Source organism: Rhyacophila brunnea, unplaced genomic scaffold (genome assembly GCF_057557595.1).
Source record: "Rhyacophila brunnea isolate RB1 unplaced genomic scaffold, BYU_Rbru_1.0 scaffold_21, whole genome shotgun sequence".
NCBI classification, from domain to species: Eukaryota; Metazoa; Arthropoda; class Insecta; order Trichoptera; family Rhyacophilidae; genus Rhyacophila; species Rhyacophila brunnea.
Window position 1 is genome coordinate 22284684 of NW_028232871.1, and position 25022 is coordinate 22309705.

General features: G+C 35.3%; 1 protein-coding gene across 3 annotated transcripts in view; it reads right to left on the bottom strand.

The window, feature by feature from the left end:
* Positions 1-1204: 1204 nt before the first annotated feature.
* Positions 1205-25022, bottom strand: part of LOC147070858 (glycogen synthase kinase-3 beta-like) — a 135590-nt gene continuing 111772 nt past the window's right edge. For all 3 annotated transcript variants that reach the window (XM_085948961.1, XM_085948962.1, XM_085948963.1), the window contains 6 exons: positions 24863-24946; positions 20006-20116; positions 18544-18781; positions 17569-17762; positions 7181-7367; positions 1205-3975 (listed from right to left, as the gene is read on the bottom strand). In XM_085948961.1, coding sequence (XP_085805087.1) covers positions 3707-3975; positions 7181-7367; positions 17569-17762; positions 18544-18781; positions 20006-20116; positions 24863-24946 — 1083 coding nt within the window. In that variant the 3' untranslated portion in view covers positions 1205-3706. The remainder of the gene's footprint in view (positions 3976-7180; positions 7368-17568; positions 17763-18543; positions 18782-20005; positions 20117-24862; positions 24947-25022) is intronic.

Consider the following 25022-nt stretch of genomic DNA (forward strand, 5'->3'; position numbering starts at 1 on the left):
TCATGTAAATAAAAGAAATTGTATTTTTCACTGAGAAATGGTTAAGTTAATTGATAATTTATAGCGTTGAATGTCTCACTGCCTTCGCCTTGTATCTGAAGTTTTGTCGCGTGGAGTAATCGTTAATAATTCAATTGTACAAACTGTACACGTTTAAATTTTACAATGCAGCGCTAAAAGACTAAGTGTATATATGTACAATTAGTATCCTCCACATTGAGGATACGGATTTTGAGGCGATCAATTTATCGGAAGCGTCGGAAGTCAGCAAAGAAAATCAAACGGTCCGATCCGCAGGGGTAAGTGTGCTGAAAATTTAAATGTATTTTAACTGTCCGATATTATAATAAATCAATTATTCGAAACAGTATGCGAGTAGAAAAATTAGGAATCGGGCTAACGGCTAATGGTCACTTGAAAAGTATACGTCAGCCAATAAAAAAACCGTTATTTTTATTTTATAATCATTTTATTATAATATTATGTATTTACACTTACAAGCCGGCACACTTATTCCTGCTACCGTTTTCAATACATTACTTCCGACGACAACTATTGAAAATTACAAATACTAACAACAATTAATATTTATCTAAGTGCTCTCAATGCGTTTTATAATATTATATTAATAATAAAAACGGTCGACTTTCATAATAGATATTAATTCATATTTAAACTTAAATAATTTACAATAAAAACACAAGGGGGCCCTGAAAGAAAACCAAATCTGTCTCTTCACATTCCAGCGTTCGACTGACACAACCAAAGTACAATTTAAATAAACATTATATAAACAATAGTGGTCGATTGCAAACAGCTCCGTTCTGTCTCGACGAATGAACAGTTACATGGATAAACACTATCAATCACACGGTAGAGTATCGAGTATCACGGATATTTTTCCCAACGGCGGTGGCATAAAAAGCAGAAGTCTGCGAGATAATCTGTCGCGTACCTAATACTAACATATCCCGGTTACCTGTCACACCAAAGTATCTTAGAACCGCATGATATTCATTTAAGAGTTGTCTCACATGAAAAGGATAGAATAAGCCAATTGAGTACTCATGCAATTTTATATTAAATTTATGTAATAGTGAATCAAGGACTTTTCTGTAATAATTAATGCAGGTCAGGTATAGAGATTATAGATTCAAACCGAAATCTTAGAAGTTAGAGGATATCATATTATAGTTTTTTTTTTATCATAAGCATTACAAGCCGAGATGGTAACGTTGCAGCCGATCACCGACGAGCTGTTTCAAAGTTTAAAAAAAAATATTACATCTAAACGTAGAAAAGTTCTATTCATATTATAATATGGGCTAGCGGACAAAGCACTTCCACAGTGGGAATTTAGGGAAACTTTTCTGAATATCTGAAGGATCGTGTCGATTAAACATTCATAATTTTTTCTTTATGTAGTCTTCCAATACGCGGCGTCGGTCCCGAACGTTGCGTCTGAGCTCATCCGAGGTCCAATTATCGAACAATCGCCATTACCCTTTCTCCCATGTTCTAACCTACTTACATAAATACACTATTTGTCGGAGTAGAAACGAATTAAGACACGGAAAGTGTTTAAATGAACGTTAGGTTGCAATTGAGGCATTTTATTACGATAGCGTACCACGAGGCGATGTGAATAACAAAGTTTCAACTAGTCGAGGACATATTTCATTTTTATAATACTATTGAATTTTTCTTACGATTATAAAATCAATTTATATTTTAACATATTTTAGGATGAGTCCTTTTGAAGACTATTTATTATTTTCAAATTTCAATAAGAGGAGAATAGGTTTGAATGTTTTCTAATACTTTTATTATGTAAGAGAAATTTTGGGAAAAATTATCAATACAATATAGATACAAAGGATATTTTAAACCGGCACTACCGATTCGGTATTCGGTGTCTTGTCAAAGATACAAACTGTAAAACTTGTCTTTAACAGGATAATAAGAAAAGGTTACATTACATTATCATTCGCAATACATTAAACTGCAAGTCAATTTGCTTCCCGTATCAAATGAAGAAAGTCAGATAGATTTAAATATAAATACTAGTTTCACAGTTACCGCATACTGCTTGATAATATATTATTTATAATGTAATACAACAAAATCGTAACGTTCTCGATGGTCGATTGAGCTTCGACCTTCACATATTGAAAATGAGAACTTGTCCGATAAATATTAAAATATTTGCGGTTATATTGCCTTAAAATTTAGTGCGCAGAATATGTACATTAGGTAAATTAACAAGCGTACAGTATGTCGTGAAAACAAAAGGCCAACAAATAAACGACAATAAAGATGACACAAAACTCGCTTATTTTTACAATATTACAGTATTATATGATATGAAAGCGACATCAGATCAATGACTTTTCGGTATATGATGCGGAATCCATCAAATAAATTCTAGTACACTTTTGTAATACATCAATTCTCTGCACATAAACTGTTTAACGTACATTCTATATTTTGATATTTTTTTTACTAGCACACCCAACTATGAGAAAGCTTGTAGAATATAAAACGATACGTCCTCGAGACGCGCGCGCGGTTTGAAAAACAGAAAGAAAAACCCGGGCGGGTCCGACTCGCACGCGGGATGTGGGTTTTTTTTCTACCGCGCAATATCAAACTTGCAAAATTCAACGAGAGCTATTTATAGTGAGTCATTAAAAACTTCATTTACGAAACACAGTATTTATCGACTCTTGAATATATTATGAAACAAAAGAAAATATATAATCAATTTTCCTATTCGTCACGGATGACTGATCACCGATTCCTCCGCAAAAGCGAGGACGCTCACTTAAATGTTTGCGGTTCAAATATCCGATTCCTCCTCTGGCCGCATTTCATACGCCTGCGATCCCTTCCCATCCATTGTCTGCTATTTGTCTCCGCCTCTTCCTTCTCGGACCGATCGGCCACATTTCTTGTAATAAGTCCCATGAAGAATTTAATCCCACGTGCATCATGCAATATTGCTTGTCAATCGAATTCTGTTATTCGGCATCACAAAAATTGTCCATCAGTGCACTTAATTGCACTCCCCAAGGCACCCTATGTATTAGTGAGCGTTAGCTGTGGCCGTTGACAATCGAATTGTAGTTCATATTGGATAATTCACTGTCAACGTCATGTCAAAATAAACAATAACGCACGTTATTTACAGCCACTTTGAGAAAACAACGTCGGCCAGATCGAGTGCTTTTTACATCATTGGTAGGTGCTCATCTTTTATACTTCGGTAAGTGTTTAAACATTGACAGTCGTTCATAAGCCTGGTGACTATTTAAATCTTCAATCGGCCGGCGTAAGAATTTAAATTAACTTCATTCGCAGAATGTTCACTTTATTGGCATGTACATGCGATTTACCGATAACCGTTTGAACAATATGTAATTGTTTCGGGAATTGGAATTGTCAACTGACCAAATGCAATTTAATTTCTTTCTGCGGCTGAATATCAACCGGCGTAAATCACTCACGGAGTCTTCTCACTCGTCAGATTGAGCCATACCGGTGATCGGAGACACGCTGATCGTGTTGTAATTCATCATGAGACAAATACAGAGCGGCACCTGCCCTTCACCCCGTCGAAGGCTGTCATAGAGCTGGCGGGGTGGGGAGCGACTCAGTGGACGAGAGGCGGGGAGCAGGATGGTGCGGGCGTGTCAGGGGGAAGCGTTTATGTGGCGGGGTGGGCGTGAGGGGGAGTGATGGGTCGGGTGTCAGCCTGGGAAGCGGACGCGGGGGGCGCCGGGTTGGCGGGGGCGGCAGGCGTCGCTGAATCTGCAGCGGGAGCGGCGGTCGGCGTGGCACTGGCCGCACTCCCCGCATCGGAAGCCCCCGCTCCGGTCGCCGCTGCGCCCGTTCCCGTTCCTCCGGTTCCCGCACTGCCTCCGCTCACCCAAGTGGGGATCAGCACCGACTTCAAAGTCTTGTCCGCTGACAGCTCTGCAAAAGGGAAATAAAACAACATATTAGAATAGAGTGACAAAAGTTTACAGTTAGTCCAGTCAATGAGTGCTCAAAGGATGGGTGTAGAGTGCATGGAATATGCAAGAATTTTTGACTTTAGGACTTTGTTAGGAGTAGTTAGTAAGTCATCATCAGCCTGAATCTATCCACTGCTGGATGAAGGCCTCTTCAAGTAGCTTCCGCTTGTCTCGGTCCTGTGCGTTGGGTTGCCACGTACTTCTGCTGAACTTTATCATTTCATCGATCCAGCGGGCTCTAAGTCTACCTTGCGGACGTTTTGTACCTTTTGGATACCACTGGATGACTAAATTTGTCCAACGATTGTCTCTTCTTCGAGCTATGTGTCCAGCCCATCTCCATTTGAGGCTTTTGATGAACCCTATCACATCGCAAACCCTTGTCTGCTTCCTTATCCACTCATTCCTCTTTTGTCCTTTTGTATTGAACATTTCTTGATGGAATCGAACGCCTTCTCATAGTCTATAAAACCCATGCATAGTGGCAGTTTGTATTCCTGACACCGCTCTATGAATTCTTTGACGACTTGGATATGGTCTATAGTGCTGTATCCTCTAAATCCGGCTTGTTCTCGTCTAGTACATTTTGCAGAGAGAATTTTTGTGAACGTCTTGTAGAGAATAGGGAGTAGACTTATTGGACGATAATTTGCTAGGTCTTCTCAGTCACCTTTTTTGTAAAGAATGACAATGCTGGCATTTTTCCATGCTTCTGGGACATCCTCTTGGCATATGCATGCTGTGAACAATTGTGCAAGCACTTCGTTTGCATCCTTTCCCGCTTTTTTGAGGATATCTATCGTTAGACCGTCTTCCCTCGGGGCTTTGCCACTTTGCATGTAATTTAAAGCATGAGTTACTTCCCAGAATGTGATTTCGGGACTATGGTCTTCCGCATTTCCATTTCTCTGAAGATCTAAGTTTATAGTCGTATTGTCAGTGTCATCACTGCAGAGATCGCTGTAGAACTCTTCAACTCGGCTTAACAAATGTTCCCAATTTCTGATGATAGAGCCATCTTTTGCTTTTAGTGCTGTGATTTGCCGTTTTCATATCGACAAGCATTGCTTGTTCTTGTTCAAACTTCTCCCTGCTTTCACAATTGCTTGTACGAGGTTTACATTGAATTTACGAAGGTATTCTCTGATCTTTCTTCGGAGGGTTTTGCAAAGTGATGAAAACTCCATATCGTTTTGCGCCTGTCTATCGCTCTTGGTTTTCCTTCTCTGCTCCATAAGATTCAATGTTGCCTTCGAAAGCTTGGTGGGAGGTGTGACTTCCGAGCTTTTTACGCCTGTTTTTTCTGCACATTGTAGAATGATATTCGTTATATCCTCTGGGTTGAGTAGGGAAACAGTTTCGTTCTCATCTAAGAAAGCCGATAGTGCATTCTTGAGTTCATCTTGGAAGTCATATAAGTATTGTTCTTCGAGTATATGCGAGCATTTGACTTCTTCTGTAGTTTGGATCTTTCTGATTTGACGTTCAATCTTATCTTACATCTCACCGTCCGGTGATCACTGCCGGTGTTAAACCTATTGATCAACTTATAGTTTAAAAATGTATATTTTCTGTCAGTGAGGATATAGTCAATAAGAATGACAATGAACCGGCAAAGAGAGGGATGTCCAGCAATCCAATAGGGTAGTAGAAGAAGAGGCAGGCCAAAGATTCGCTGGTTGGATGGAGCTGCCAGTGACTGCCGTATTCTGGGGGTACCGAATTGGAAAGTGGCCACACCGGACACGGGACAGGTGTGGGGAGTTGTTGGAGGAGGCCCACACAGGGTTGTCGCGCGTCCTAATGATGATGAGGATGTAGTCGATTTCACTGGTCCTTCCTGACGGGCTTCTCCACGTCCATTTATGTGTAGGTTTTTGCTTAGAAAATGAATTCATGATGTGAAGATTGTTGGTTTAAGCAAACACCACAAGCATGTCCCCTGTACCATCCCTTGAGCCATGTCCGAAATGTCCGATCGCTACGTCATCTCTTTGGTATGATCCAATACGTGCATTGAAATCTCCCATTGTGATGTTGAAGTGGCATTAACTTTTATTTTTCAAAGTTTTTATTTCCTCGTATAACTCTTCCACTTCTTCATCAGGATAGCTCTGTGTCGGAGCATATACTTGCAAAATCTGAATCCGGTACCTAGCATTGATTTTAATTATCACACTTGCGACCCTGTCAAAAATACAGTTGAATTCGACTATTCAGTCTTTCCAGGTTTTGTTAACAATAAATCCTACACCGCTCGTGCGTCCTTTAGCCGTTCCTTTGTAACACAGCACATGTCCGCTCTGTAAAGTGATGATACCCTCACCTATACGTCTTACTTCACTGAGTCCGACAACATCCCAGTGGATATTCGTGAGCTCGTCTTGTGTCTCTACAAGTTTGGAATCGCTGGACAATATTCTCGCATTATACGTAGCAACGTCATCTCTTGGCAGCCTTTTCCGGGTCTCCGGGGATTGTTAGCACCCTTTGCCTTCTTTCGCTGATCGCTGCCGTGAGAATGAAGGCCCGGTTTTTGAAGTTTTCATTTCATGAAGGTTTCGGACATAACTCACCACGCTTTTCAATAATGTATATCTCGGAAACCGTTGGGAATTCGACAAATATGTATATAGCAACAATTTTATAGGAAATTTAATTAGCTTTCATTTTTATTTGAAACATTTTTTTTCCACATGCACCGTTTCCGAGATATAAGCGAAAAACCAAAAAATGGAACTTAAGCTCACCTCCCAGGGGCGTTGGACTTTTAGTATGTTTACCTACTAACTACTCTTGAAGTCAAAAATTCTCGCATATTCCATGCACTCTACAATATATTCATTGACTGGACTAAATGCAGAAAGCAAGAATTCAAAATTGCTTGTAGATGTCATTTAGCAGATTATATGCTATACACAATACTATTTTCAAAAGTATCGGCCTACTTCTTTCAGTCTTAGGAGTTTTATCGAGAGGAGTTATTGAATCCAAGTATATGCAGTAAAACTGATAATTACACCTGATTCTCTAGACTCCACCTACTCGCACAGGGGGTCCACATATGCACTGCAGAATCTTTCTTATTCACAGTACATGCTCATACCGCGATTCTGTCTGATGGATACAACTATATACAATAATATAAATGTGCAGTAGTTCACCTTGCTCGGTGAAATTGAATAGCGGTGGCATGGTGGCCCCATTGGGCAGGCGTACGCCTTGCACGCGCAAGTCTCCGAAGAACTGGTGAGCGCAGGCGGTGAGGGGGGAGGCGCGCGCCTTCGGAGTATACTCCAGCAGCTGCGTTATGAGGCCCAACGCATCCGTTGGCGTGCTTGTCCTGAACACCTGCAACACATACAAGCACGACAACACATTAAGTGATGAGAAATCAGGACACGGCTAAATTAAGTGGATATCATTGTATACATTGAATCGGACTATGTTCAACGCCAGAACATGATCGTGTCACTCCAGATTCCAGACTCAAATCCCAGTGTAACCCGATCCTTCATTCACAATGCATAAATTTCACGATCTCTTGATTTTGAGGCAATTTTGCATTGGCAATACTGAAGACAATCAGGATGAAACTCAACAGAAGTTTGATAATATCTTATATGAACTACATCGACAGCACCACACGTTTAAAGATGGAGAAACATTTATACTATATTCAAATAATGAATGTGATACCATGTTTACACGTACATGGATTTACTGCTGACAGTAGGTATTATTGTGACCATAACAAAAAAATGCATGTGTAAACACATAATTATTATCATGAAAATTTCTAGATTGCATGCATGGATTTAAAAAAATGACAACTTCGCGTCTCGCTTACTCACGAAGAATGGGATTGGCGAGATAGTCAGCACTTTTACATGTAAACAGTTATCGCGATAGTTTAAAACACACTTGTTTTAAGTTGTTAAATTTTGTAGAAGAAAAGTTTTGTTTCACAAAATGGCAAAGAAATTAGTAAGTATATTATAGAAATTTGTACACATTTACAAGGTGAATTAACGTCATGTGGAAAACTGCATTAAAAAATAGACGGAGCTCGTACAAAATCATTGGAAAGATGCACAGGATATAAAAACTACATAAACTGAGGCATACAGTAAAACCTTGTTAATACGAATTCCATGGGACCGAAAATCGAAAAAAAAATCGAATTCCGAAATGTATGGGGGAAAAATATTAAAATTATGATTTTTTTTTTTTTTGATTTTCATTAATTTCGTTTCTGATCACCGAAAAAATGTCAGGATTATTTTTATTACCATCATAAAATAAGTAATTTTTGATGTTTTAAGAAAAGTCTGTCACAGTTTTCAATGACTGGCTCATCAAATAGTTTACTTTATTACGATTTATTGAATATTTTTATATGCCAGGGACTCTAAAACCATTTCGAATTACGAAATTCGAATAAAAGGTATGGTTTTATATGAAAATAATGTTCAAGGGACGTTTTTATCGGGAAAATTTCGGATTGCGGCGAATTTCGAATTATCAGTGTTCTTACTAACGAGGTTTTACTGTATAAGAATAAATCTTGGGAAATATTATATTATAAAAGAAATAAAAAACATTTTCCATTCATTTTCATATGCATAGTTATTGCGGAGTATGATTGTTTAAATCTCTGTGAACAATCATTATTTTTCTGTAGTGTATTTAAATATTTGATAAGATTAGAGTTGAAACTTCAAAGCTCAGTCAATATTTCGGTCGGCATCTTATTGATGGAAGAAGTTTTCAATCGACAGATGAGTGTACAATGTTGTATTGGAAATAGATGGCCATATAGCGTTGAGATCAAATTTATCTCTACATAAAACATTTAAAAAATAAGACAAAACGAGAAAATAGGCAGGTAAAGCGTCAATTACATTGAGCTTCTTTACGAGCTGTTGGCGAAATTAAAAGCGGGCGATTCAGCTACTGCGATTTGATGATTACACACAAAACTTTCCATTCGCTGAGAAGCCACAAGCCAGCGACTATTTTGACAGAGCGTAGTTCGTTTTTTTACCAGGAGGTTGCTACTGCGCTCTACTATGCAGACGCAGTAGGCCCACACGCCGGCGTGTAGCGTGTAAAGTTGACCGGCTTTCAAGTTTTCTCGGTAGAGTGTTTACAACCTGCTTATTAGCTTGTGGGTTTGATTACACTGGGCGACTTTACAGGCAGATTGTAAATTCGCCAATAAACAGCTAGTAAAGAAGCTCAATGTAATTGACGCTTAAGTAAATTAAAAATACAATCATATCGTATATATTTATATAAAATTCTTAATGATTCAAAAGTAAGTAAACAAGCAGGTGCTCATAAGTATCAACTCATACATATCACAATTCAGATAATAATGACAGCATTGTTATCAGATATTTGATACACATCAATATCAAATTAATGTTCTTACTGAATCTGCTTCATGAACAATGTATAATTTTTTATGTCAATGCTATATGGCCATTTCTTCCCGGTATGACAGCGCACGGTGAGCTGCGATATGTACAATTTTCATGTAATGTACACAATACAAAAGAATATGTATTCAAATTGTATAACCTCCAGATAGCTAATATACCTCTCCAAACATTGATTTTTAAATAGAAATCGATCTTATTAATCATATGATTTTCGAAAAATATAAGGTGCCCTGTATTAGAAGCATAGCTACGTCTTCCATTGAGTAATCAGTAATTCAGTGTATACCTAATTCAATATATTGCGATTGAGCTCTTGAAATTTTCATCAAATAAATGTCTGATAAAATTTAAATTTTATAGGAGATAAAAATTTGCTTTATAAGCACAAAAATTAAGGTAAACGTTTAATTTCTCTTTGACGTTTAATTTAATTAACTTGATTATCCTAAATACAGTTATAGTACAATTTAATCCTAAAGATGTGTAGATGCAATTTCTTTTAGTACATGTGAATTACACAGGACAAATTTAATTATTGTTATGGTTTATATTTCTGATGTCTTTTAAATCAAGTCTACTGTATCGATTTATCTCGTTCGGCGCTGCTCTGACCATACGAATTATTTTCTGTCAAAACTATCAAACTTCGCACTAAGGCAATATGTTTTTAGCGAGTGTCTCGACATCATTCACTGTTTGTAATAGCTGACATTATGATGAAGTAGAATGGAGTTATTATGATCTTATTTAAATGAGAAATGTTACATGAGAAGTTTCTATAATTAATTCATTACCTATATTTTAATTTTGGTAGTAGTTCTGTATACCCCCAAACAATGCCGTCTAATATAAAGGAATATCATAAAAAAGAAGCACAAAATTGTCACATTAGAGTTTTCAACAGATACAGAGAAACCTCGATTTTACTTTTTTGAAGGTACTAAGAAAAAAAAAACATACACAAAAGGAAAATTGTAAATTGGGAGTATTGAAAAAAAACTTGGTATTGAGCAATGCATACATACATGCCTCTGGAATTAATAATTGATTGACATGCATTGAATTGGACGTGTTCAAATAAATCGGATTATTAATTTTGACACCTTCATAATTTTGAATGAACTTTGAATATTTCAAAAATAAATTGCAAGAAATAAAGACGTAAAACCGGGAATTAAATGTACTCAAATAAAACAGCAAATAAAATTGCGAGAAGACATGAATTTCAGGCATGTAATGTGAATTTAAGGCAGCTTCACTAGCAGATGTCACCAATGAGTTGAATAGAGAGAGAGAGATTTTGAGTACACCTCCAATAGTGCTTAATTCAAAACTCTCACCATTTAATTTTTATCAAAGTAAGTTGAAAATTTATCAAACAGATAGTATTCAGATATATCGCTAGATTTGTTAAAAGTCTTAGATGAAAAATATTCATTAACTTTCGCACTATAAACAACATATCAATGTTACATTTCATATAACAGAGACGAAAAGTATAGTTGGTCAGTTTGATTATGTCAATATATAGGGCAACAAGTACAATTCAGGCCGTAATATACAAATAGAAATTGAATACTGGATGAAATTTGAATTTAGATTGCAACTGATAAAACTTTTGTACTACTCTATATGCAGAACCAAGGGTTTAAATAAATAAACGATTTATATGGAGTACAATTATTATTAGAACACGACTAGAAATTTATCAACCTGTAGATTGAAATAATTGATTGAATAAACTCATTGAAAGCAGAGCTTATCAAGTGGATGCTATTTACATATTAGGAGACTTTTAGTAATGATAATTAGAGCAATGACACCATGACACTGTGACACTCGTGAAAATCAACACATCCGCATTCAATAAGACACACTACGAAGCATTAATCTAATGAATATTAAGTCAAGCGCGTGATATATGACATTACAACCGCAACAAAATACCTTACGTAATCGACAGATATACAATTGAGTCTCTATTTTGATAATATCACTGCAGTCATCTTAAAAATTGCAAAACACTTTTATCCATATGCGTAGAATATAAACGTTTTGTTAAATCAATATATTGACAAAAGCCATGCATATACCGAAATAGAATGACAGCTGAGAAAATTTATATTAACAAAATCATTCCTGTTCAAAATTACTGCTATTTTTAAACTGATTACCTGATTATTAAAATATTTTTTAATTGACATAAATTATAAAAGTAAGAAAATTGTACATACAATATAAATAATTATAAATGAACGAATAAACTTTAAATAATCCAATAGTTGCTTTATTAATGGTTATTTGAATAATTGAAGCATTGATACAGTAAACCTAGTGTGTTCTCATTTTTATTCACATGGCAATGAATTACGAAATATACTAATAAGACAGTGTTTGTTTACATAAAATAATATGTCAAACATGCGGACAGTGTAAATAATATAATACTATGTACTACTAATAATGGATACTTAAAATAATAAGCAGCACTCATTTTCCATTAAACACTGAAATCTATATAGTACCCAAACATTAGCTATATAACGTTTAGTGATATTCTATCCATCTCGACCGTGTATATTAATTGGAAAGGAGTAAAGATTAAAGAAAACATTTAAATTCACCTTGATTGTAGAGGTTATAAGTATTCAATGAAATGGTATTAATTTGTTTTGAAAATTAAATAAGCGAACAAATTGCAGCTTTGGAGAATGCATCAACAACTTTTTTACACTTGACATCTTGAATTGATTACATGTTTTGATAATTGCGTCGTAATTGGATGGGCTGGGCTTTCTATCAACTTTAAAATTACAACCATGCAAATAGTCGAAGGACAGTATCGCTTGAAGACCATGATTACACTGGATTCGCCATATTGTTTGTGTTATATTACACAAAAGATATTGGGGTAATATTTTACCATCCAAAAAAAGCCACGCCTACAGCAGTAAGTACGAGGATAATGAATTCTTCCCGGAGACGGGAAATATTCATTCGGCGCAGTCACAATAAAACAGCAGGCCACAAATATCAAAATCTCATCCACACCACGTTATGTACAGTGTACAAACCAAATAGCAAAATAACTGTATTGTTACGCGACACGATGTGGGTGTATTATTATATTATGGAATCGAAGCGATGAGATGGCATGAGTGAAGACTGCTCGGGTTGGTTAGGCGGTTGTTGAAAGGCTTCGAGAATCCTTTGGGAGGACTTACTCGGATGGCCGGACGCTCGGTGGGACCGAATGGCTGACTCATTCTCTGCAGCGACAACTGTGAAGCACACACACACGCTTACATATTGTCCACTCGCTCACAAGTACATTTCACAGCATACCGTAAGCACGCCGGTGACTTATGAACAATTCCTGTACTGACAACTTTTTTAAATTGTCAAAAATTACCGACTTAATTCAATATCGTGATCGAAAACTCAAGATAAGCCAAGATTTTTACCAATAGCACATTTGACGCGTCAAACGTTCTATGACCTGATGAGCTGAGAAAATACCGGCTCCTGGTAATTCATTGCGTACTGTACAACCAAACAAGTTTATTCAATGTCATTAATCTCAGTTCCATTAATCCAGAACCGTTAGATATGTTGCAATGTCAAATTATCTGTGAATTTACGCAATGAAGTAAATGCTCAGTGTGGACTTTATCAAAATCAGATCGGTCTCAATCACAGTCCGCGGCTGTCATCCAGTTCGACTTGTTTGACCAAAATCTCAATTCCCATTGAGACACTCTTTGTCGGGTGTGGTTTTGTGAAACTATTCGACAGTACCGAGTGTGATGCTTGTCACTTTACTATATGAATAAATGTATGCTTTATTGTATTAATGGCTATTGGCTTCATAAGGCTCAAAGAAAATGCACATGTAGCCATTCTTCACAGAAGTTTTTAATGGTAAGACATAACACTCATAAATGAATTAAAAATTTACACACTACACATAAATTAATATTAACAATTATTACACTAGGAACATATCAAAGCATTACAAATTACACCTTTCACTGTCAAAGGTAGAATTATGCATTAAAACTGTTAAGGTATTAATAATGTAAAGAATATAAATTTATTTTTGCATCATTATGTTTACAATTAATACCCTGACGAACCAAAACAAGTACCTGCATACTTGCTAGTTTCAGTGATACACCTTTGGTTGTTTGGTTGTCGATTCCTGATGATGCGAACTGTTAAAACCTCGATCATAATATTGGTTAAAGTCCGGAAAAGAATATAGGTAAATTATTAGAATGTGACTGCCTTTGTTCAAGTAAGGTAAAAATATTCATTGTGCACCAAAGGTTAGCCAGTAAGTAAAAGTGTCTCAAAAGAAAAATATGCATAAAGTTAAATACAGTTGATGTTGACAATAATTATTGCATTCCATGTAAAAAATATTTCACTGGACTAATGCAAAATTTGACTTGTCACAGTATAAGGCTATTCAATTTGTTCAGATGCTGATAAGTTGAAAACACATAGATTTGTTAGTCAAAGCTGACCATGCAATATTTATTTCTACCAAAAGCAATCAAGATTGCATAAGACAGCAAAAACCAGATATGATATTATAACACTATAAAACAATGGTTATTTTGAAATTGTTAATTAATCAATAATAAGATGTATAAGTATTTATTGAAGTTATACTTCTTTTGGGACGTAGTGAAATTGAGAAACCATTATGGAAGTGGAAATGACGTCGCCGCATATGGTTCACCTCGTCATTAATAACTTCATTCCGTTTTTCTATTGAAAATAATACCATATTTAAAATTTCTCTTTCCCATTGTTTATGTAAATTATTTTGTAATTGTTAAACGATAACAAAAATATGAAAACTATAAAAAATAAATTCAATAACTATAAAAACACAATTAATATAATTTAATGTCTCTGCAATTAGCGAATAAGTGATTTTTAGAACCCGATATGGTAACACTGGGGTCCAGTCCGCCATTAATTTTTTTTTACTAAACGTCGTAAACGTCAGATGATCTTTACAATTTTCAGAGATGCCATCATCATAGGAAATAGATTAGAAATAATATTACATAATATATAGAATAATTAAAACTAATATTACCATTTTCAAATAATTTATAATAATTTTATTTAACAATACAACAATAACTGTGTATACATTAAGGCCATGCATTAGTTGAGGCACGGTCTAAAAAGATCGTTGCTAGGCGATGTGCGGATTGCGGGTCGCGGGTGAAAATGACGCCTGTCAAACGAAATATTATTTCTCATATAAATCCAACATACGTCCATTTTATGTTCTGTTTATTATTCTATTAGTATCAATAATAATATATTCATTGACATGTTTGCTTTTTAAAGTAAATGGGTAAAGTTTTTAGTCATCTTTACACGATTTTAGAATTAATTGGCCCGTCGCCATCACGCAGCAAAGTGAAGTGCGTCCGACTCCACGTTCTCTCAATGAATGCGAAGCAAGTACAAATTTTCGTCGCGCGTACAGTTGAACATTATTTGGCGTTTCACTGATGCGTCACCTTAAATACACATCATTCTAATTTGATTATGCTTTTCAATCAAAACTTTATTGATTGTATTAAATATCTTTTATCATATTTTCTACTCACGTTTCTTTGTTTTGTTACACCAAAGAAGTAAGTTCACACACCAATTTTTTTTTTTTTTTATAGTTTATCTTATCATTGTTCTGAAATGACAAAATGTATGGAAGTTAATAAAATTCTATGATTAGGTGGCATTCATGCCTGCAAGCGACTGGTGGGGTCGAAAATTCTAGGCCGAAGAAGTAAACTTCTAATTTATAAAACGATTATAAGGCCAGTGGTCACTTATGGCTGTGAGACTTGGTGCCTAACTCAAAACGAGGAAAACAAATTAGCTGTCTTCGAGCGCAAAATACTCCGCAAAATCTTTGGACCCACGTTGGAAAATGGGAAATACAGAATTAAAATGAACCACGAGTTGGAAGAGCTGATTGAACAGCAAACAATCATAAGATACTGTAAGTCCCAAAGACTACGATGGGCGGGACATGTGGAGAGAATGCCTGAAGTTAGAGCGCCAAGGATCATGACGAAGTGGCTACTCCAACGGAAGAGACCCAGAGGCCGTCCAAGAAGGAGATGGGCTGACGCCGTAGAAGTGAACTGGCTTCATATAGGAAGACCCGGTAACTGGAGAAGTGTGGCGAGAGGACCGGAGTGAGTGGAGAGCGGTTGTGGAGGAGGCCAAATCCCACCCTGGGATGTAGCGCCGTGGAAGAAGAAGAAGATTAGGTGGCATTCAGTCATATTATGATATGATTGATGCATAATATTTAAATGGAAACCTCAGGAATGGTAAAAATCATAGGGTTTCGAGACCTTCAGAAAGATATATACATATTATAATCTTGAATGGTTACTAAATATTCATTCAAATACAAACTAATTTCAGTTATCAAAAGTTTTTTAAAAGCCGTATGATACAAAAAATCTAAATCTCGAAAATACATAAGTAATTATTAAACTTTTGATTCGATTGACTTAAGAAATGAAATCAAAATCACAAGATACATTACTAATAATAATTGTAATCTTTACTAATTTCTCTGCCGAGAATTATTGCGTAGTCACAAAATGGGAGGATGCTAGCCAAAGAATCAACACGATGTTATTGTGCTAATTTTTTGTTCGTTTGATATATAAAATATTATTAAAAAACTATGCTCGTTCTTGAAAAAGAAATAATTAAGATCAATGTTTTATCTAAAACATAATGATTTCCTAAACGCTGGCGTTCTACAGATGATTTCGTAACTAGTGGACAGCCTTAATAAAACAGTAAAACCTCGAAGCCACTGACTAATCCGCCATGAGGGGATGGCTGTTAAAGCTAAAAGTTCATTATGTAACAAAATACGTTTCTCAAGTAAGCATGTTAAAAAATTGACAAATTAGTTATTTCATAACCAGCACATTATTATCATGAATGTAATTTCATTGTGCTGTATGAAGTGTAATGAATGAAACCGTGGGTCAGGGGGAAAGATTTGTATGTGAAAGAATGAGAGTGGTTGTAGTCCTGCCGATCATCGCTAAAGGCGCTTTTAAACCATCAGCTTTGCTGTCCAATCAGTCTCCGTTTCAGTCGAGCTGTCAGTTAAACTGACATGTAAATGCAAAACTGAAGCAGCCGACTGAAACCAAAACGGAGACGAGATAGGATGGATTTTCCGTCAGTTATCGTAAACGTTTTTAGAGTTCAGTTAAATAGACGTGTAAATTACTATGTTGCCATATTTTTCATACTACTTCTAATTTGGAATGAATTATTATTATTTCTTCAAATATAGGGTGCTGCATTCCAACCAACATGTTTAGAAAGTTACTATAAAAATAATATTAATTTTTAGTGGTTAAAAAATATGTAAATATATTTATCGCCATTTCCCAATTGAACGGTCAACTGAGACTGATCGGATAACTAAACTGATTGTCTAAATACACCGCTGTTTCAAAACTGAACGGACCAAAACGGAAACCTCGAACAGACAACAGAACTGACGTTAAGACATATAAAGGTAAGGCTATACATAGTTGACCTGTTTTTAATTAGATGTATTTATCTAAACAAAAAAATCCTATTTACGCATCCGAACATTAGCCAGCCGGCAAGCATTAAAACTGCTGCAGAAAGTCACGCCACACGACAACAGAACCAATTACCGCAAGCAATGGTGTTTCATCACATACTAATCATGCACCGAAGATTGTTTACGAGCGGAATACAGACAGGAAATTTAATCCGATAAATCGATGTCCGTAAAATCAATCAACAATAAATTGACTAAAGAATGGTATTATAGTAATTTGTCTTATGTATATAGTAATATGTAATTCACAATGGTTCCGATGTAATCTATTGTGAAAATCTTTTTGGTAAAAATTGCAATGATAATATAAAAAAAAGAAGCCCTGCCCAATTGTTAATTGTAAGTCAACGTACTAGCAACTAAAAGGGGTTAAACACTTCATTCATGTGAAGGCTTAAGTATCCCACACACCCATAGGTGAGGCGGGTAGCGTACTGACCTTGTACCACGGATGACTTTTGATCTGAGGAAAGGTGTACTCCGTGTAGTTAGGATTCATCTGGCGGATCTGCTCCCGCGTGGGCGTGCCCAGCACTTTGATGATCTCCACAAGCTGGTCCACCCCCGAGTCGCCGGGGAAGATGGGCTGACCTAACAGTAGCTCCGCCATTACACAGCCCGCACTCCACACATCTGGAATTGTAACAAAAAAATCCACATTCACTAACTGTTATCATTCGGTTAGGAATTATAATTTTTTACCACATATGGTAAAGATCATAATCTGGAAATATCCTGCGATGAGCATTTATAAAAGTAGTCAGTTCAACTCTCAAGCCATGCTGACTCTCATCTGGGGGCCAAACTGATTAAAGTTTTGCTATTGCGTGATATTCGGTAATGAAGTGTATGCAAAACGGTACGGGTAGCGATTTGAAATGAAAATGAAACTATGGTAAGTATTGTTCCTGAAGTCTAAAGCAAGATAAATTTCAATGTGTCAGTACTGACTCCGTGTCATATTCTGGTACCTGTACATCTATTATGGTTTGGTAAGGCAGGGCTTAATTGAATATTAAAAACTAACTAACACCATTTGCGATATGTACCTATTTTCTTAGTTCAATTGAAAACAAACGAGTGTGACTGGACGATGTGTAGTGGGCATCATTAATGTCCAATATTCACAGCCTACCTAAACTCTTTGCCACTGGTTTGGAAACATTCTATTCTACTGTCAGGCTACAAAAACCAACATGTGTTGGGTAATCGCTCCGTGTCAGGTGACTAACACTCTCATAGCACTATTATGCTATAGAATTCACTGTATAAGTGTGTAAATCGGTAGCAAGTGACGGAAGGCATAACCTTAGGATCCATCAGCAATTCCGACTAAACAATAAGCACTCCATTATGAAAATTAGTCCTACACCATCGGTCCACAATCTGTACAAAAATTCATTTGAAATCTCACCGATCTTGGTTGTGTAATCAATAGCTCCGAAGATGAGTTCGGGCGCTCGGTAATATCGTGAACAAATGTATGATACGTTGGGCTCTCCCCGCACCAGGTGCTTGGCCGAGCCAAAGTCACACAGCTTCAACACGCCCGTCCCCATGTTCAGTAGGAGGTTCTGTGGTTTGATATCCCGGTGGCAGATTCCCAACGAGTGGATATAAGCCAAACTGCGGAAGAGCTGGTACATGTACACCTGGAATTGAACACAGACACATGTTGCAATTATTACAAAAATTCATCTATAGCTCAAAATTGATTAATTTTTCAAAAAAATTGTAAAGTTGCCGTTCTGCAGAATCAATATTATCTGCATAATTTACAGATGCATAAAAGCTTTCAAAGCTATTTCAGTATTTACACTATTGTCAAAACTAATGTGATGTACGATTTGTCATCGTATAAGTATCAATTTGACGGAGGTAAATTATTTTATAAAAATCTAAATGTGAACTCTCAACAGATTTTTTTTTATGAAAAATGGATATCAGTTACTTGCTGAACCTATTGGGTCCAACACACACATTGTAAAACAACATGTGAATTTCGATTCATGCGGGATTCAAACCCAGGACCTACGACATTATAAGCCTGACGCGTAGCTTGCTCGACCATTGTGGGTGTTGTCTGTTAATAAACCTCCTCGTAAGGCTGCAGACACAGTCACGGCATTGCAGTTGATGTGCGTCGACGCAGATCTTATTTGATTCCAATTACATCCGATTAGAATCACCAATTAGATAAAACAAATTCAACTGGTGATTCTAATCGGATGCAATTGGAATCAAATAAGACCTGCGTCGACACACGTCTACTGCAATGCCGTGTGTCTTTATGTAGCCTAAGGCGGCCCAGATCCACATAGGATTGTAGAGCCAACTATAATTTTTTTTAAATGTGTAGGTACTCAAAAATAGCATAACAATAGATTGTTCTATTTAAAAATAGACAATACATTAAATATTTTTACTTTTCTTGGTAACATTTAACTCTAGCAGTCGCATTAACTATTGCAGCATAATTTAATAAATGTAATAAAGGATTTGTGACACAATTTTTTCAGATGAGGATCGAGAAATCCTCATTGTTATGTCGACTGATTTAAAGGTAACTTTTATGCAGGGGTGGAAAATGGCAGGAAATAGCTACCTGAGACACCGACATTCTCAATTCAAATGCACAGAATTGTAATTAGAAAAATTAGCATACAAAATAAGTTTTATTGCCAAAGACCTCCATGTGTTAGGTTGATATTCTACCTATTAGACAGTAACATAACTGGCAAATTTAATAATAAATGCTATGGCTTGTAATGGGAGCTTTAATTATTGTCACCTACAGGCAATATGTCACAGCTGCGATTTCACATAGAATAAAGGACGAAGCATTTTGAATAAATAAATATTATATTATTACATACCTTAATGAACATGATTGGTATATTAAGTTCTTTCTTAGCATAATATCTGGCCATTCTGTAGACTGTTTCAGGCATATATTCGAGCACCAAATTGAGATACACTTCATCTTTCTGAAATATTTAAACATTTGCATAGGTTGAGTCAACACGGAAGAGAGACATCAGGATAATTCACAGCACATCCATTACTACAGGCAAGGCAGTTCAAACAAACATTAGGCCATTTATTTACATTTCAATCAATATTTAGTTCAAACAGACAATTAAATTAGATAGAATATAAATTAATATTGAAAGAGTTTAAATTTAAACATGAAACAACTATTTTGAATTCAAATTAAACACTTATAAAAAAAGTAAAATCAGTTACTCACTACTTTACGACATTTCGCTGGCTATCGTACCAACAAAAACTATTATTTTATTTTTATTTTAATACAACAACAAATAACCTATTCTGCCTGATTAAAATCTTACGTAAGTAGTCAATTCTGACATATATAATAATATAATAAATAACAAAAACATATGAATATACTTGTAATTGTTGAATATTTCATTAATTATTGTGAACTTATGGTCTTATGATGACATGCTGTAACTGGAATAAATGATCCTACATGATCATGACATTAAATTAATTTCATTAAACAAATCAGTCTTTTAAAATTCCAAACAAAATTAATTAGCAAGGATTAAAAAAAATCATGAGTGCATGCTGGGCACGCACAGTAGAAATGAAACTTCTTTAAAATAGTTAGTAAATAGATGAACAATTGGTTTCCCTCATTTTGATATAAAATAAAACAAAAGACACCTATATTTACATTTATTGACTTATTTCCATGTCATCTCATAAAAAAGTATAATATTATATAGGTACTTAACACATTTACCTATCTGTAATATTAATACAATCGATCGAGGGCACTTGATGGAATTTGAATTTAAATTCAAATAGATTTAAGTTTTGTACTCAAATGGAATAGTACAAAACTTAAATACATGTATCTGGGTATTATTATTGTTAAGGTTCATATCCGGGATGACTTCTAGGTATTTATAATTTTTAACGTAATTGGTATTTTTATTCATTATAAAATACTCAATAACTAACTACCCGACAGCGTGTACGCTATGTGAATGAAAAGGTGTTAGATTAGTTTTCAAGTCAATCGCGATGCTTTTTCGTCACACCGTTGGCAGTATTCACTATACTGGCAATTTTCGTGTACCGCATAAAAATTTTTTCACTTAAAAAGAATATTGAATTGACGTATCAGTTATCAGTTGTCACGTAAGACCATAAATAAGTTTTGTGTTCCCAAAAACAAAATGAATGAATGTTTATACATGAAATATAGCTGCAATCTGATCGGTGCAGCGATGCCTAATTTTAAAGTGGATTGACACAACTGCAGGAGTAAGTTTATCGGAGTCTAAAGACTGGTATACAGATCACATGATTGCCATGCAGCTATGTGAGGAAATGCTCTGTAAAAACTTCGGTAAGTCGAGTGTATCGGGTGTAACCATCACCTTATAAGGCTACAGACACACGGCATTGCAGTAGACGTGCGTCGAGGCAGGGTCTTACTTTATTCCAATTGCATCCGATTAGAATCACCAGTTAGATTTGTTTTATCACCAATAGGATTTGTTTTATTCATTTGGTGTATCTAATCGGATGCAATTGGAATCAAACAAGATTGTCGATTGCAATGCTATATATAAGATATTGTCATTTATTTGGCAAAATCATCTGTCATTGTTTTGTTGATATACATGTAGAAGAGTAGAACCTGTGAAGATAACTCACGATTGAACTTCACTGTCAATATTTGTCAATTTCAGTAGAAAAAAAACATCAAGAATGATACCCATTTTAATCTTGGTGGACATAAAAATAATAGAAACAGCTGATATTGGGAGACTAATAACCCAAGAAATCATACCACCAAAGTTATTGCATGGTGTGGCATTTTTGCAAAAAGGGTGTACGGCCAATATTTAATTGAGAACTGACAGTGTTCAATGTTTGGAAACACAAGATTAAAAACTTTTTCGTACCCGAAATGGCACTGTACTACACGCAACTAGGGCAACCAATGGTTGAAAGATTGAAAATTTGAATTTGAAAATGGAAGGTATTGAAAGAATTTTAATTTGATGATTTGGCAAGCCCGATACTGAAGACTTTATAAGCTGACACGTTCACTTGACCATCGCAGCCGTGGGATGTCCACATGGCTGATAATATTTTTTTTGGAAATTGTGTTTTTTGTTATTCTCATAATTAATTGTGCACCCAAGGCCCACTTATAGTCAGGCCGTGATGCGAAAATTTGAACTTTGATGTTATTGCTCATACTTCGAATGCAATATGCTAAACTGTTTGTAGAAAATGATGATTATTGCATGTTGAAAATCTGCATCTATTGCAAACAGGTTACAGCAATTAATTCAAAGTAAATCAATAACTAGCAATAGCATCGTAATTCGCAATTTAGTGGCACGGCCTGAATATAGTTGGCATTGAGGTGCACCGAATCAGATGATGACATCTGTACTTACAAATAAATTTATCTGCATGCAAATTGTATACCAGCAGTATGAATTCCGACAAGCTACAACCATGTAAATGCTATAAAAATTCACGATGAATTAAGTGTTGGGGAGTGTTATATTAAAGTCAATTTGTAAATTGGAAAAAATCAGGTAAAAAAGTTGAATACAGGAAAAAGCATTGGATTTAACAATTTATATCGTGGGGGTGATCATGCCTAAAGCCTTAAAATATTATATTATCACACGGGAATATTATATGTTATCTACGGGTATCCAATCATTCTTATTTATTTTACACGGGAGCCATGTAGCGCATCATCGTAATGAGTGACCCAATGATAGAAATCCAGATATTATACCAATATTGCCATAACTAAATAGTTACAAGAGATATCAATAACGATAGCATCACATCATTCAGGTATACAGAAATAATACTCATCAACGAAATGAAAATGATTATCAAATTGTTAAAGTCAAATTGCTTAAATACTTTACAATATGGAATAACTCGCCACAAAAATGTTTACAACAAAATTTATTTTACAATCAATACTAGATGAACATTTTGTGCATAGGGATGAAACATGATGATGTTTTGAATTTATCTTGGAGTGAGTCTCAACTCAAAGAAATCAATAACTACATGCATTGCACTGAATATGGGAGGTCTTTATGAGCTGCAAACATCTTCAATTACGCAAAAGAGTGAATAAATATTGAGACAGTAGAAAGATATTTGCCGCAATAAAGAATGCCTCTTAACCAAATCAAAGCAAACAGTAAGTATAAAATCCGTCCCGATTGAGTTGAAACCACCCGATGACCTTTCATGAAAAATATATGTCAAAATAAGGGTCAATTCAATTCATTTTGAGGTCTACTCGTAATGTACGATTTGCGGCAATGGGTCAACTCATATTGAGGTCTCCAGACTACCTGCATGGCTCCCATGAACACAGTCATATCCATCGGCACGTCTCTCTTTAATCCAAAATACGTCCAAACAAAAACATATTAACATACCCATGGACACTTTACTTATTTCTATAGAAAATTGAATAAAACACAATGTGCAATATCTGCGACTAATTCTGTGGCCTCAAGGAGACAGGTCAAAAACGACAAATCAAGATGTATCATTATGACATTTTAAAAAAGTATTAGGGAGATAAGTCACCGAAGAAAAGTTTTTACTAAGATGTAGAAAAATACTGATTCTGACACATCCCTGTTCCTGATAAACATGACACAGAAGTTAGCATAATACAACTCGATTTCACGTTTTGTCGACTTTTCCTCGAATCGACAGAATTATCTTCTATTATATCACTATAAGAAATTATAATATAACATGGAAATATTATTTACGAATCTTTAAAAAAATAGCTTTAAAATTAAAACCAACAAACTGGTTTACAACAATATGAAAAGGGGTTTTAATTAGAATACACAATTAATGTCAAATGTTCCATATAATTGAATATTCTTTCCAAATCCATGGAATACAGTGACAATTGTAAAATTATTAATGGTGCAGTTGGAAAACATACTTAATTACTTTGTTAAAAATGAAAAAAAAAACACCTGTAATATATTATGATGGGGTAAATATTTCCAACATTATTAATAAAAATTCTAAAGGATTGTATTCCAATTGGTATCTATAGGGGGGTGGGGGGGTTAACATTAACCGAACATAAATTTATTTTTATTTTTCTAGGTATCATCATATTAAGGCTATACTTCAGCTGAGGCATGGTCTAAAAAGATCGTGACTACGTGATGCGCAGATTGTGCAAAGGACGCGTGACGAACAAAACATAATTTGTCATAAAAATTCAACATGCGTCCATTTCATGTTATGTTTATTGTTTTATTAGTAATAATAATAATATTATATTCATTGACATGTTTTCTTTTTTGAGGAAATGTGTAAAGTTTTTTAGTCATCTTTACACAATGTAAGAATATATTCCTCCGACGCCATCACAAAACAAATTGACGTGCTCACAGCTCGACTATCGCTCTCCAATTGGCAACGAGTGCAAAATTTAGTCCCACCTATTGTTGAAAATTATTTGCCGTTTCACTGCTGTATGCTCTTAAGTTAAGTAATATTATACTTGCAGATTCTTTTGAAGTTATATTAAATGTACACAAGTGAAACGATATAAAAATAAACCTATCATGCTTTTGAATTGCAAATTTTTGACAGCAATGAATGAATCGATGAAAATGAATTTAGTGTAAACTTAATTATAAGAAAAAGAAGTGTTGTAAACGTACCGTTTCACCACTACAGTAGTAGAAATATTTCAATTTGACAATATTACAATGTTCCAGCCGACGCATTATTTGAAGTTCCCGATTCTGAAAGTAAACATCAAATCATTCATTTTAACATTTGAACTCGTATTCGATACCTTAATTAGTAAAAACTATGAGA